Source organism: Diaphorina citri, unplaced genomic scaffold (genome assembly GCF_000475195.1).
Source record: "Diaphorina citri unplaced genomic scaffold, Diaci psyllid genome assembly version 1.1 scaffold37, whole genome shotgun sequence".
In the NCBI taxonomy this organism is placed as follows: Eukaryota; Metazoa; Arthropoda; class Insecta; order Hemiptera; family Psyllidae; genus Diaphorina; species Diaphorina citri.
This window is the reverse complement of record NW_007377474.1, coordinates 83201-94627: the sequence shown is the minus strand read 5'-3', so window position 1 is coordinate 94627 and position 11427 is coordinate 83201. Positions and strand designations below refer to the sequence as shown.

Sequence of the window (11427 nt, the reverse complement as noted above, 5' to 3'; positions counted from 1 at the left end):
ACCGTTACCTTTCATCTGTCCTCTAACGGTACCTTTTAATTAAATTGCCCCAAAACTTTGTTTTCCTCGCTGAACCTAAAACGTCAACGTTTATATGGGAAGGGAGGAGAAAGGTGATATAGAAAGGCAGTACGCTATATAAACGGAAATACAAATAAAACAGAATAAGTTACATAATGGGGGATTAGGTACTGTATCCTTGTCAGATATACTTATCAGCTTACTAGACGAACTAAATAATATTTCTAGGGTATGGATGTGGTCATTGAAAACCAAGAGACCATCACAGAAAAATTTGGCGTTCACTTTTAAACCGGTAACACCAGAATAAACGCAGTTCAGAGATTAACATATATTTAAGGTATAAAATAAAGACAATCGGTGCATGGCGAAGTAAGGGCCAAGGTTGGTACGCTCGGAGAATGATTGATGATATTTTAAAGGACATAAAATGAACCTATCGCCCACAAAAGAGTCTTAGTAACAGTCATGCGTGACCCGGTAGTCAAATAGGAAACTGAGGCACTCTTGTGTTTGCCGGGTACTACGCTAGGTTCGTGAGTTGAGGTATGTTCGTACCGCTTAAAAAGAGTTTTTTTTTCATTGTTTTTTTTTTTTTTTTTTTCACATCTTTTCGTTTTCTAAGCAGGTAGGTAGGTACGCCAAATGTACAGTAAATGTACCTACACGTTTACTAGAAAAAAATAGGTGATTCCCAAGTCCATATCCTTGAAACTGGAAGTCCAGATTTAGGTAAGGCTGAATTAAAAGCGGCCTGAAATAGATTTTATCTATACTCATTACTCATGTTCTAATTCTACTATATTAAATAGTATTAAATACTATTTCAACTGTTTCCCCAGGTGCTAACACTGCTACAAGATCACACTCAGTTCATTCCGTTGGAATCCGGTTTCATAACTGAACTTTCCTTACACGGAGGTCTCTCATTTGAACTGGGGGGCATGGTTACCATGAGCCTCTGGAACCGAAATGCCCAGTCCCTTGTCGAGAAAAGGTAAGAATTTACTAACAGCAGTAAGGTAAAGGGGTTTAACTTCACGGTATAGGTAAATGAATCAATGAAATAGGGCCCATAATACGTATACTCCTTCGTTGTTTTGGTGGAATAAAGTAAAGGAATCACTGAAATACGGCCCATACTGGCTCTCCTTCGGAGGGTTGCAATGTTGTCCATGAGATGTGATGATTTAATATTATTGTTACCTTGCTTCCGATGTACCTATTTCACACACAAAAAGCCCAAACTGAGGCTTAAGTGTAGGGGCTGGCCAGCCCCAAAGGACGGGTTGAGCTTCTACGAATCTACCTATTTCAAACTGGGGAATGGGGGTCAGTGGTATGGAACTCTGTACAGGTCTATGGACTATGGGAGTAAAATTTCTGTGGATACAATTGAACCTAACCTAATTTTCCTACCTTACCGTTTTCCTCCAGGGCCGGTATTACGTTTCTGGGCGGCATGCGTATTGACAGAAAAACAAATGTAAACGGGACCTCAATTGTTCATATTTCATTTTGTGGATGAAGTTCAGATCATAAATCACAGGAGGTGGATAGGTAGTAATAAATAACGAAATAACTAGTTGTGAGAGTCTTGAAAACTTCTACGAAATAATAACTAGATACCTAGGTACCTTACTAAGAAGGAGAAAAAAGAGGAGAATAGACATTAAATATTCTTATTTTGAAAACTGTTAAGGTCAATTTTTACCAACTAATAACCTTTAGGTTACGTAAGTTGGAAATCCAAAAGCCCTTTGAAAACCTATAGCTTGGTGTCACGGGGGAAAACCTCTCCAGACATCGTAACGATTTACCCCAACAAGTGAAATATTAGCATACTCACATTCGCCGAGCACTTTCTCTAAGGTAGAGAAAAAATGTGAAAATATTTTGACGCCTGAAGTTTTATGTGCCAAAAATAAACAACGAACACAGCTCCAAGTGTGAGGATCTGGGGAGGGAAAAGGTGAAGAAAAAGAAGATTGTTGTACCTGTCAGAAAGTTGATTCAACCTCTGCAACAGATACTGCTTGACCTCATACACAGAATCGTTGCTCGTCAGTGATATCAGCAGATGTTTCAGTCTCTCATCATCAAGTTCTCTGGATTCCAGCAGAATATCGAGCGCTAACGTTCTAGCGCTGCTGTCGTAGCGACGGCCCAGTTGGAAGTAGATTTTGGTGGCGGACTTCTGAACAATGCCGGTCCACTTGTCGGCAGGTAGGGCGCGAATTGCTTTCATGGCGGCAACACTGGTTCTGTGAAATCGAGAAGAGGAGTGTAATTTATTGTAAGCTACGGCAGGTTACGTTTTTGGTAAATATTATTATGTTAAGGTTGTTTCTTCTTGATCCTGTAATAATTTGTTCGACTGGAAGTTTGTAATGGAAGTCGCGCGACCCGGCAGCTAGGATCGGAACGTCACCTTTATGGCGCGACCAGCAGCGCGACCGGGTCGCGCTGCCCGGCAGCTAGGATCGGAACGCCACCTTTCGTTTTTGGTAAATATTATTATGTTAAGGTTGTTTCTTCTTGATCTCTTGTGTGCCGCGTCCATTTTTGTTTAGGACTATTGTACTACATGGTAAATAATGAATACATAAGACCGTAAAAAATGACATGGAACACTTCTGGGAATTAAGGTAAAATTATCATGTTTCAAGATTACCACCTACTTCTTGGATCCTTCCAGGGCATATTTCAATAGTGTGGGTAGTGTGGATTCGTGGTTGAGATTCTTGAAAGCTCTCAAGTACATCAGCTCACAACTTGGGTCCTCTTCATTGGACGGACAGTCTTTCAGTTCTCTCTCCAGTTTGCTCAGCACAGAATGTAAAACCTGTGAAATTAGATTCGTTTGGATGAGACCTATTGAAGAATTAACGTCAGAAGATCCAACATTGAAATGTTGAGCTGAGCTTGATTTCATGAGTTTGAAATGATTACGTACACCCATGCTTACGAGCACATGCTTACTTCTAAAAACGGTGTAAAATTTAATTGAGTGTGAGTGATTTCTCATGTCGAGACGGATCCGTACAGCGAATTACTTTTTAATTGACTTCGTAATAGGTACATTCATATATATCTTCTATCAGTTGAACTCTAAACTGTTAGGGCCTAGAGCAGGCATGTCAAACTGGCGGCCCGCCTGGTCAAATTGTGCGGCCCGCTGCGAGCCACAAGGGTATAATATTAAATAAATTAATAATGTTTCACAAGGAGACATTTTTTTATTACTTTAATCTTTGAAACAAAATGAAGTTAAAAAGTACTTCTTGGTAAACGTATCTAATAAAATAATACCTACTTTCTAAAAATTTGGATTAAAATCACTAGCACGCTGGATCTAGTTCAGACGTACGAGATTTGGAGACTCGTTGCCGATTTCTAAACTTACTTTGTGCTTATCGCCTCCTTCATTCTTGTCATATCGATTCGCCATGGCAGCAAGTGTCAGGACAAGGGTTTCCTTCAGTTTAGGGTTGTCAATTTTTTTCTCGGTTAGAGACTCGATGCCTGAAAAAATCAAAGTTAAATCCTGGTTATCTACGAGAGCAAAAGAAATAATGTTTTGTGGGTACTAATGTTCTGTTATTTTGTATGAAAGAAAATAAAAATTCTTATTCCGTCAATAACAATTATTCCTAGATTTCATAGGTACTTGCAAAAAGATGCAAACGATAAGTTGATCTATAGGAAAATTTTCAAAATCATAACTTACTTCTGAGGGTCTTGAGAGTAGGGTACGCTCCAAAGGATAGGGACCACAAATATCTCTCCCAGAAGTCAAAAGATTCTTCGGAATTTAAGGTCAGAACACTTAGGACGGCTTCATGGGATGCATCTGTCTGGGCTGCTCCCATTACATCATACAGCTGATTTCTGAAAGATGTCATTAATAAGAGAAATTACGAGAACTCGTACATATGTGCGGTTTTGTAAAGTAGGTAATGATTCGTGAAGGGTTCAAATCTTCAAATAAATTATTGGAAGCTCTAGAAAAATTAGTGATCCAACGGATGCATAAAATTAATGATTTTCTTGTTTCTCAAATGGAATAAACTTCAATTAGTACCCGTTATACAGGTACATATGTAGTTTCAATAAATTGTTGTCAATTAAAATCGATAGGAGACCGGTTTCCAAGTAGAAAATCCCAAGAAAGTGTCTACCCAATTACCTACTTGGCATATTAATCTAGGAAAACACAAACTTGAAAATTAAATTAATTTTAACTTACATGATTTTCTTGTTTTTAGTGTTCTTCAACACCTTGACCAAGTCTTCTTTCGGTGCAGTCCGAGCTACTGCCAACACTTTGAGAAATGCTCCTGCTGATCTGATGGTTCCAAGAGATTCATCTTTGAGAAGAGATTTGTGTTCCTTCACTGTTTTGACAAACTGGAAAACGGAAAAAAATGGAGTTTAGATTTTCTTAATGAACACAAAGATCTTTTGATAATTGGCTTATGCTTTGCCAATCTTATAAACGAAAATGTTGTGTAATGAAATGAAAGAAGAGCAATTCATTCTGAGTGCTTCGAGGAAGATTTTGGTAAATGACCTCAAAAAAGTCAAAAAGTTGTCAAAAATCCATTCAACTTGGGATAAAATATTACGTACTGAAGGACACGATTCTTCCTTACAAAGAGTTGTGTCTCGCTGAGTGATCAAATTGGTTTGCTTGAGCTTTATCCTCAAGTCCAAGGAGAGTTGGTTGACAGCTTCGTCAACAGTGCTGGCATCCACAGTGTTTTCTGACGTTGAGAAATCTGAAATCAAATAGAGATGGTTCATGGTAAAATTGGTAAACCTCATGTTTGGAAATGAAAGTTGCTGGAATTGAAACTTTTTTCCCCCATCATCATTTCTTTTATGAACTCAAAAATCGTCAAAAATAACTAGCTTCGTCTTTTAAGTTGGAATTCAAAACAAATCGCCAATTGTCTCACATTCCTGAATGCGAAATTTAACCCTAAATGCCCAAATCCAAAAATAGCGGGCAAAGCGTGATACGTCCCCAGTGGGCAAATTGAGTCCAAGGAGAGTTGGTTGACAGCTTCGTCAACAGTGCTGGCATCCACAGTGTTTTCTGACGTTGAGAAATCTGAAATCAAATAATAGAGAAGTTTCATGGTAAAATTGGTAAACCTCATGTTTGGAAATGAAAGTTGCTGGAATTGAAACTTTTTCCCCCATCATCATTTCTTTTAGTAACTCAAAAATAGTCAAAAATAACTAAGTTATTTTCGTCTTTTAAGTTGGAATTCAAAACAAATCGCCAATTGTTCTCACATTCCTGAATGCGAAATTAAACCCTAAATGCCCAAATCCAAAAATAGCGAGCAAAGCGTGATACGGCCCCCAGTTGGCGACCGCTTAACCATCCAAACTCTAAGCTAACAGTGCTTTTCAACATTTTTAGGGAACTGGTGTGCTGCAAATTTAATTTCATTTACCTACTGAAGTCAAATGCTGCCTGGATACAATCACAGATCCCGTCTCTTGTTTGATGGCAGTCTTCATCTCATGTTGTTCCTCGGAAGCTATCGTGCTCAACTGAGTTTTGTCTTTGGACAGCGTGTACAGACATTCCCGTTTGGAGTGAACAAGAGGTCTCCAAATCTGAGAAGAAAGATAATAGGAGATAAAATAATAATATGTAGAATGTTTGATCTCAGTTTTGGATTTCGGATCAGGTCGGTGCAAGTCCAAGTTGAGTCATAAATTTTATCGATGTATTCAGTGGAGAATGAAATTTGTGAAGACCATTTTGGTAAGTACACAATTAAAATGCCTTTTCCTCAGAAGGTGTAAATTAGTCGAGCAATTGCGGTTCTTTGAAAAACAATCCTCAACTATTGAAAATCAATGTGAGAACTTTACAGACTGATACATTACCTTGTCGAAATGTTGCCGAAAGGGGAACGTATCTGATGGTGCTACACAGTTCCTCTTCCTCTTGAAAACATTGTTGCTGTCAATGGCTTTGTAGGAAGAGAGATGATGAATTGAAGATACTCTGTGAACGCTTGAAACACCCTGTCTATACACCTGATCAATATCAAGGTTCTAAGTTTAGATTATACTTTATTATTAGAAGGAAGAGTATCTTATCAAGTCCAGATAACAGAAGGGACATACTGTGTAGGTCCCTGGTGAATTCCTGACATTGTTTGGCTTTCTTTTTCTATGTAGTAGGACAATAATACAATATCTAGGTGGTAGGTACCTACTCGTATACTGATTGATGTTTGTCTCTTGGACTCTTCTAACCTTTGACTTAAAGTGTTTATAAGAGACTTGGAGTTTTTAGATGATGACTGTGTAACTGTCATTAATTTATCTAGAGCTAAAATCGATATCGGTCTAGAATGGATACAATTTTATCATTTTGGGTTACCGTATCATCCGACGGTTCTTGTGAATCTGGCCAAAGACCCAAACACACATAGGCTGTAATATTTATTGTACTTTCCCCCAAATTTTTCAAGACTTTCTATTACCTACTCCCTATTTTTGTTAGATTTTTTTTTCACTTAGATGAATGTCCATTTTGGGGACAAGCCTGACCTAGAGGAAGCTTATTATGGGCTACCCAGATCTTCACCTTTAACAACCTGATATATGACATATGACACACCTGTCTAATTAACTAATTATTCACAAAATTCCAAGTAGCAACCCATATAATTACGGGTACTTCTGTAATAGGTACCTACTTGTTTAATTCTGAACAGTCATCAAATATCATCATAATATCCACATATCTCAGACAAGTGAAGCACCAGACACCAGATAAGAATATTGACTTCTTGAGATATTGAGATTATTGAGTGATTCCCTAGAGTTCCTAAAAACCAAATCTAAAAGAGGTGAGTCAAATGAATGTTAAATAATAAGGTAAGCAGGTAGGTACTCAAATATTATATATTCAATTTCTAGTAGAGAAGCAAATAAAATCCAAAAACCAAGAGTTTCTCAATGTTATCCAGATAACAAAGTAGGTATTAATTTTATTTTATTAGGAATCATAATGGGACATCAAATTCAAACGATAAAAAGAACTATATTAAAAAGTTTTAAAATAAAAAGTAAAGGTAAGTAATAACTGTAATAAGTAATATTAAGATCTATGAATGAATAAAATGGATATTTTTTACAGAAATGCTGCAAAATATTTATAAATTTTATAATTTTCCTTTAAAAATTGTTGGGTGAATTTTAAACTTATCTACCTAATTTTATATGAGTATTATTTTTTTTTTCTTCTTGTAGATTTGAATAAAAATGAGTATAGGTATTTGGTCAATTATTGGGATAATTTTTCAAATTTATCGCCAATAAAGTGAACCTTATCCCACAATAACTAGACACAACTAACAAAACATGTCAAGCTTGGTAGTAAATAAAACCACGAAACATAAAGGAATCCTATGACATATTCATAATATTATGTAGCGGACATTTTGAGGTGACAGAGACACCGTTAGGATCAGTAAAAACGTGATGGGATTAACATCACGAACCTTTGCTTCCGAGCAAAATACTAGCAATTATTTATAAATTTTATAATTTTCCTTTAAAAATTGTTGGGTGAATTTTAAACTTATCTACCTAATTTTATATGAGTATTATTTTTTTTTTTCGGCTGGGATTGAACCCACGCCCTCCTGTTTACCAGGCGAGCGCCTTGACCACTACACCACCGAGGCAGGTACTACAAGTAGATGTCCCCACTAAACTCTTTCTTTAGATAGGCATAAGTAGATGTTTATACGTAGACGATGTGTTATGTAGGTGTCCTGGTGTCCAACTTCCCTAATTTGTCACATTCTTGTCATAATGTTACACTTTCTTTCTAATTTTTCGGGGTGCAAAGATTGAACCCGAAACCCTCGGGCTGCTAGCTACTCAGAAAACCAGGGCATTCAGAATTCACATTGCTGACCATTCTAAAGCCAAGGGCTATCACGTGGAAGCTATGTTTGTTCTGAAGACTCAAAACTATGTAAAATGTCACATGTCACCAATTACCGGGGAAAACTGTGCGATCTTTCTATGTAGGTATCTTATCTTTCTATCGGGTCGTAGGGAAATTGTATCGTGAGTTTAACAGGCTTGAGAAAACGGTGATCATGAGGGGAAGTAATTGTACATTGTATTTGGTGCCAGTCTACGCAACATATGGTACAGGTGAAGTAGTAGTATGCATAAGCACGTCCTATTGGAAGTCAGAAGCAACCGAAAATTATCCTTGACGTCACAAACGCTCAAGGTAGGTACAAATCGCGTGTATTCTGGAACTTAGGTATCTTAGGCGCTATGTTCCGGGGAGTAACTGAGTAGTTATCTGCCTAGATAATAGATCTAATACCTGATAGGTACTAGTGGTTCTGTGAAATGTAGACCTCACTCAGATTCTTTTGCATAAGCTGAGACCTTCGGTCAATGGAGCAGTTGCAAATGGGTAAAAATTATAAATAAATGGTCAATTCCTATGTAAAAAGTTGGGAAAACCCAAATCTGAGGTCAAAACTCCGAAAAAATAACTGTGAAAGGTCGAAAATTCAATTTTTATTTTCCGTTCAAATAAAGAGTTCAAATATGTATGACGTCAGACTTTACGCAGTTATTTTTTTCGTCCGTTAGGTAGCGCCACTGTGCAAGCGCGCTAGCGGAGGAGCAGAACTGAACTGCGGAGAAACGTATGCGCTGCGCAGAAACGTATGCGCTCAAACACATTAATGCGTTGCCTGCAAGGGAGCTTTGCTCGGGACATTCGATGTGACGTCATCGCCTACGGGAGCGTATGCCGTGACGTCAAAATTCACGATTTACCGGTATTTTTAAATCGATTTATCTCGGGATCTAGAAGTCGTAGAAGAAAAAGAAAAATTCCGTTGGTCCTCATTTTTCCTACTCTATGACTTTGAAACATCACCCAAGTAAGCGCAACTGATCTATTACCTATAATGTTGTCTTTAGCTGGATATTGCTAGAATTAGCCTGACTGTAATATTGTCTATTTGTACGTATCACTGTATATGCATTGTCAGGCCTCTGTGCATGGAAACACCCTGTTAATAAGCCACGTAGCCAAGTGGTAGCGAATACTCCCATGATGCTTTCAAGAACTTTATTTGGGGGTACAATTTCAAAATTTCGAACCCTTTGAATTTTCATTTTTGTATCCCACCCTTATACCCAAGGGGATGCTTTTTAGCAGATTTTAGTACACTTCCTAGAAAGTTTGGCCTCGTGTGTGCAAAATACGTGTGACATTCCAACTCGCAAAGGATTGTCAGAGACTTGGCAGTATTAGACACAAAAATACGTCAGGGCCTATCGCGTTTCGACTATCAGGAACAGTTTCAACGAAGAAATTTCGCCCCTTCCTGATTAAAATTTTGTCCTTTGAGAATTTTCCATTTCATAAACTCCGCAGAAAAGTTGGTGATCTCCCATTTTTATCACCAGAAGCAGGGATTTCCCTTGAATCTTAAGTTGGATAAAATGATTACTTACCATAGCAGAGGAGCCCCAGAAAAACACTTGAAATTAATCGGATCATTAAACTCATGATGAAAAGCTTCTCGGATGATTCGCATATGTAGGTACCTGATTTTAGATCATTCAATACAATTTTAATTACTTATTTTGAATAAGAAAATATATTATTATCAAAAGGTACCTTAACTCTGAGTATTGATTTAAAATGTTGTCAAACCTTCGACAAAATTTGAAACATTTTACAAATTTATTAAAATAAGAATTAATAATTTTTTATCAAAATGAGTGTATCCGTTGACTAAAGTTTTAACTTCTTGAAACAATTTCGAGATATTGATCAATGAAAAACGAACTAGTAAATTTAAAAGCTAGACTTTAAAAATATTGACAATCACAGATTTTCAAACAGACTTGGACAATTTCAAATATTCAATGACATCATAAGAAATTTATTAAGTAAAATTAATAGATAATATGTAGGTGATTTATTTATTTACATTTTTTATTTTAATTTGTTTTGGCGAATGAAAAGTTACCTTTACAGATTATTTTTAATTTTAACTTTAAGTTTACAATAGACTAATATAATTTATGTGGATGGTAAATTAGAAAAAAAATATCTTACAAGTGTAATAGCCAATGGAAAAGGAGAATTTTGAATTTGGACGAATCATATCAAAATATGGAATTGTAAATACTTTATGTAAATATGTAGGTGTCCTAGTGTCCAACATCCCTAATTTGTCACATTCTTGTCATAATGTTACACTTTCTTTCTAATTTTTCGGGTGCAAAGATTGAACCCGAAACCCTCGGGCTGCTAGCTACTCAGAAAACCAGTCTTGGGCATTCAGAATTCACATTGCTGACCATTCTAAAGCCAAGAGCTATCACGTGGAAGCTATGTTTGTTCTGAAGACTTAAAACTATGTAAAATGTCACATGTCACCAATTACCGGGGAAAACTGTGCGATCTTTCTATGTAGGTATCTTATCTTTCTATCGGATCGTAGGGAAATTGTATCGTGAGTTTAACAGGCTTGAGAAAACGGTGATCATGAGGGGAAGTAGTTTTACACTGTATTTGGTGCCAGTCTACGCAACATATGGTACAGGTGAAGTAGTAGTATGCATAAGCACGTCCCATTGGAAGTCAGAAGCAACCGAAAATTATCCTTGACGTCACAAACGCTCAAGGTAGGTACAAATCGCGTGTATTCTGGAACTTAGGTATCTTATGCGCTATGTTCCGGGGAGTAACTGAGTAGTTATCTGCCTACATAATAGATCTAATACCTGATAGGTACTAGTGGTTCTGTGAAATGTAGACCTCACTCAGATTCTTTTGCCTAAGCTGAGATCTTCGGTCAATGGAGCAGTTGCAAATGGGTAAAAATTATTAATAAATGGTCAATTCCTATGTAAAAAGTTGGGAAAACCCAAATCTGAGGTCAAAACTCCGAAAAAATAACTGTAAAAGGTCGAAAATTCAATTTTTATTTTCCGTCCAAATAAAGAGTTAAATTAATATGTGTGACGTCCTGACGCAGTTATTTTTTTCGTCCGTTAGGTAGCGCCACTATGCAAGCGCGCTAGCGGAGGAGCAGAACTGAACTGCGCAGAAAAGTATGCGCTCAAACACATTAATGCGTTGCCTGCGAGGGAGCTTTGCTCGGGACATTCGATGTGACGTCATCGCCTACGGGAGCGTATGCCGTGACGTCAAAATTCACTATTTACCGGTATTTCATGCATTAATTATTTTATTTAGTATATTTACTGTTATTTCTCATTTTCGTTCATTTTTTTAGGCGGGCCTTCGTGGGCCGCAAAAATGAGCTCGCGGGCCGCATGCGGCCCGCGGGCCGCGGGTTGGACAAGCCT

The 11427-nt window shown here is 37.4% G+C and overlaps 1 protein-coding gene across 1 annotated transcript in view; it reads right to left on the bottom strand.

The window, feature by feature from the left end:
- The window catches only part of LOC103512597 (microsomal triglyceride transfer protein large subunit), a 30446-nt gene that overhangs the window by 15590 nt on the left and 3429 nt on the right, over positions 1-11427 (bottom strand). Inside the window, exons 5-11 of the mRNA XM_026825934.1 lie at positions 5490-5655; positions 4654-4802; positions 4271-4431; positions 3752-3912; positions 3428-3546; positions 2703-2866; positions 2019-2285 (exon numbers count right to left, since the gene is read on the bottom strand). Of these exons, the coding sequence (XP_026681735.1) occupies positions 2019-2285; positions 2703-2866; positions 3428-3546; positions 3752-3912; positions 4271-4431; positions 4654-4802; positions 5490-5655 (1187 nt within the window). The remainder of the gene's footprint in view (positions 1-2018; positions 2286-2702; positions 2867-3427; positions 3547-3751; positions 3913-4270; positions 4432-4653; positions 4803-5489; positions 5656-11427) is intronic.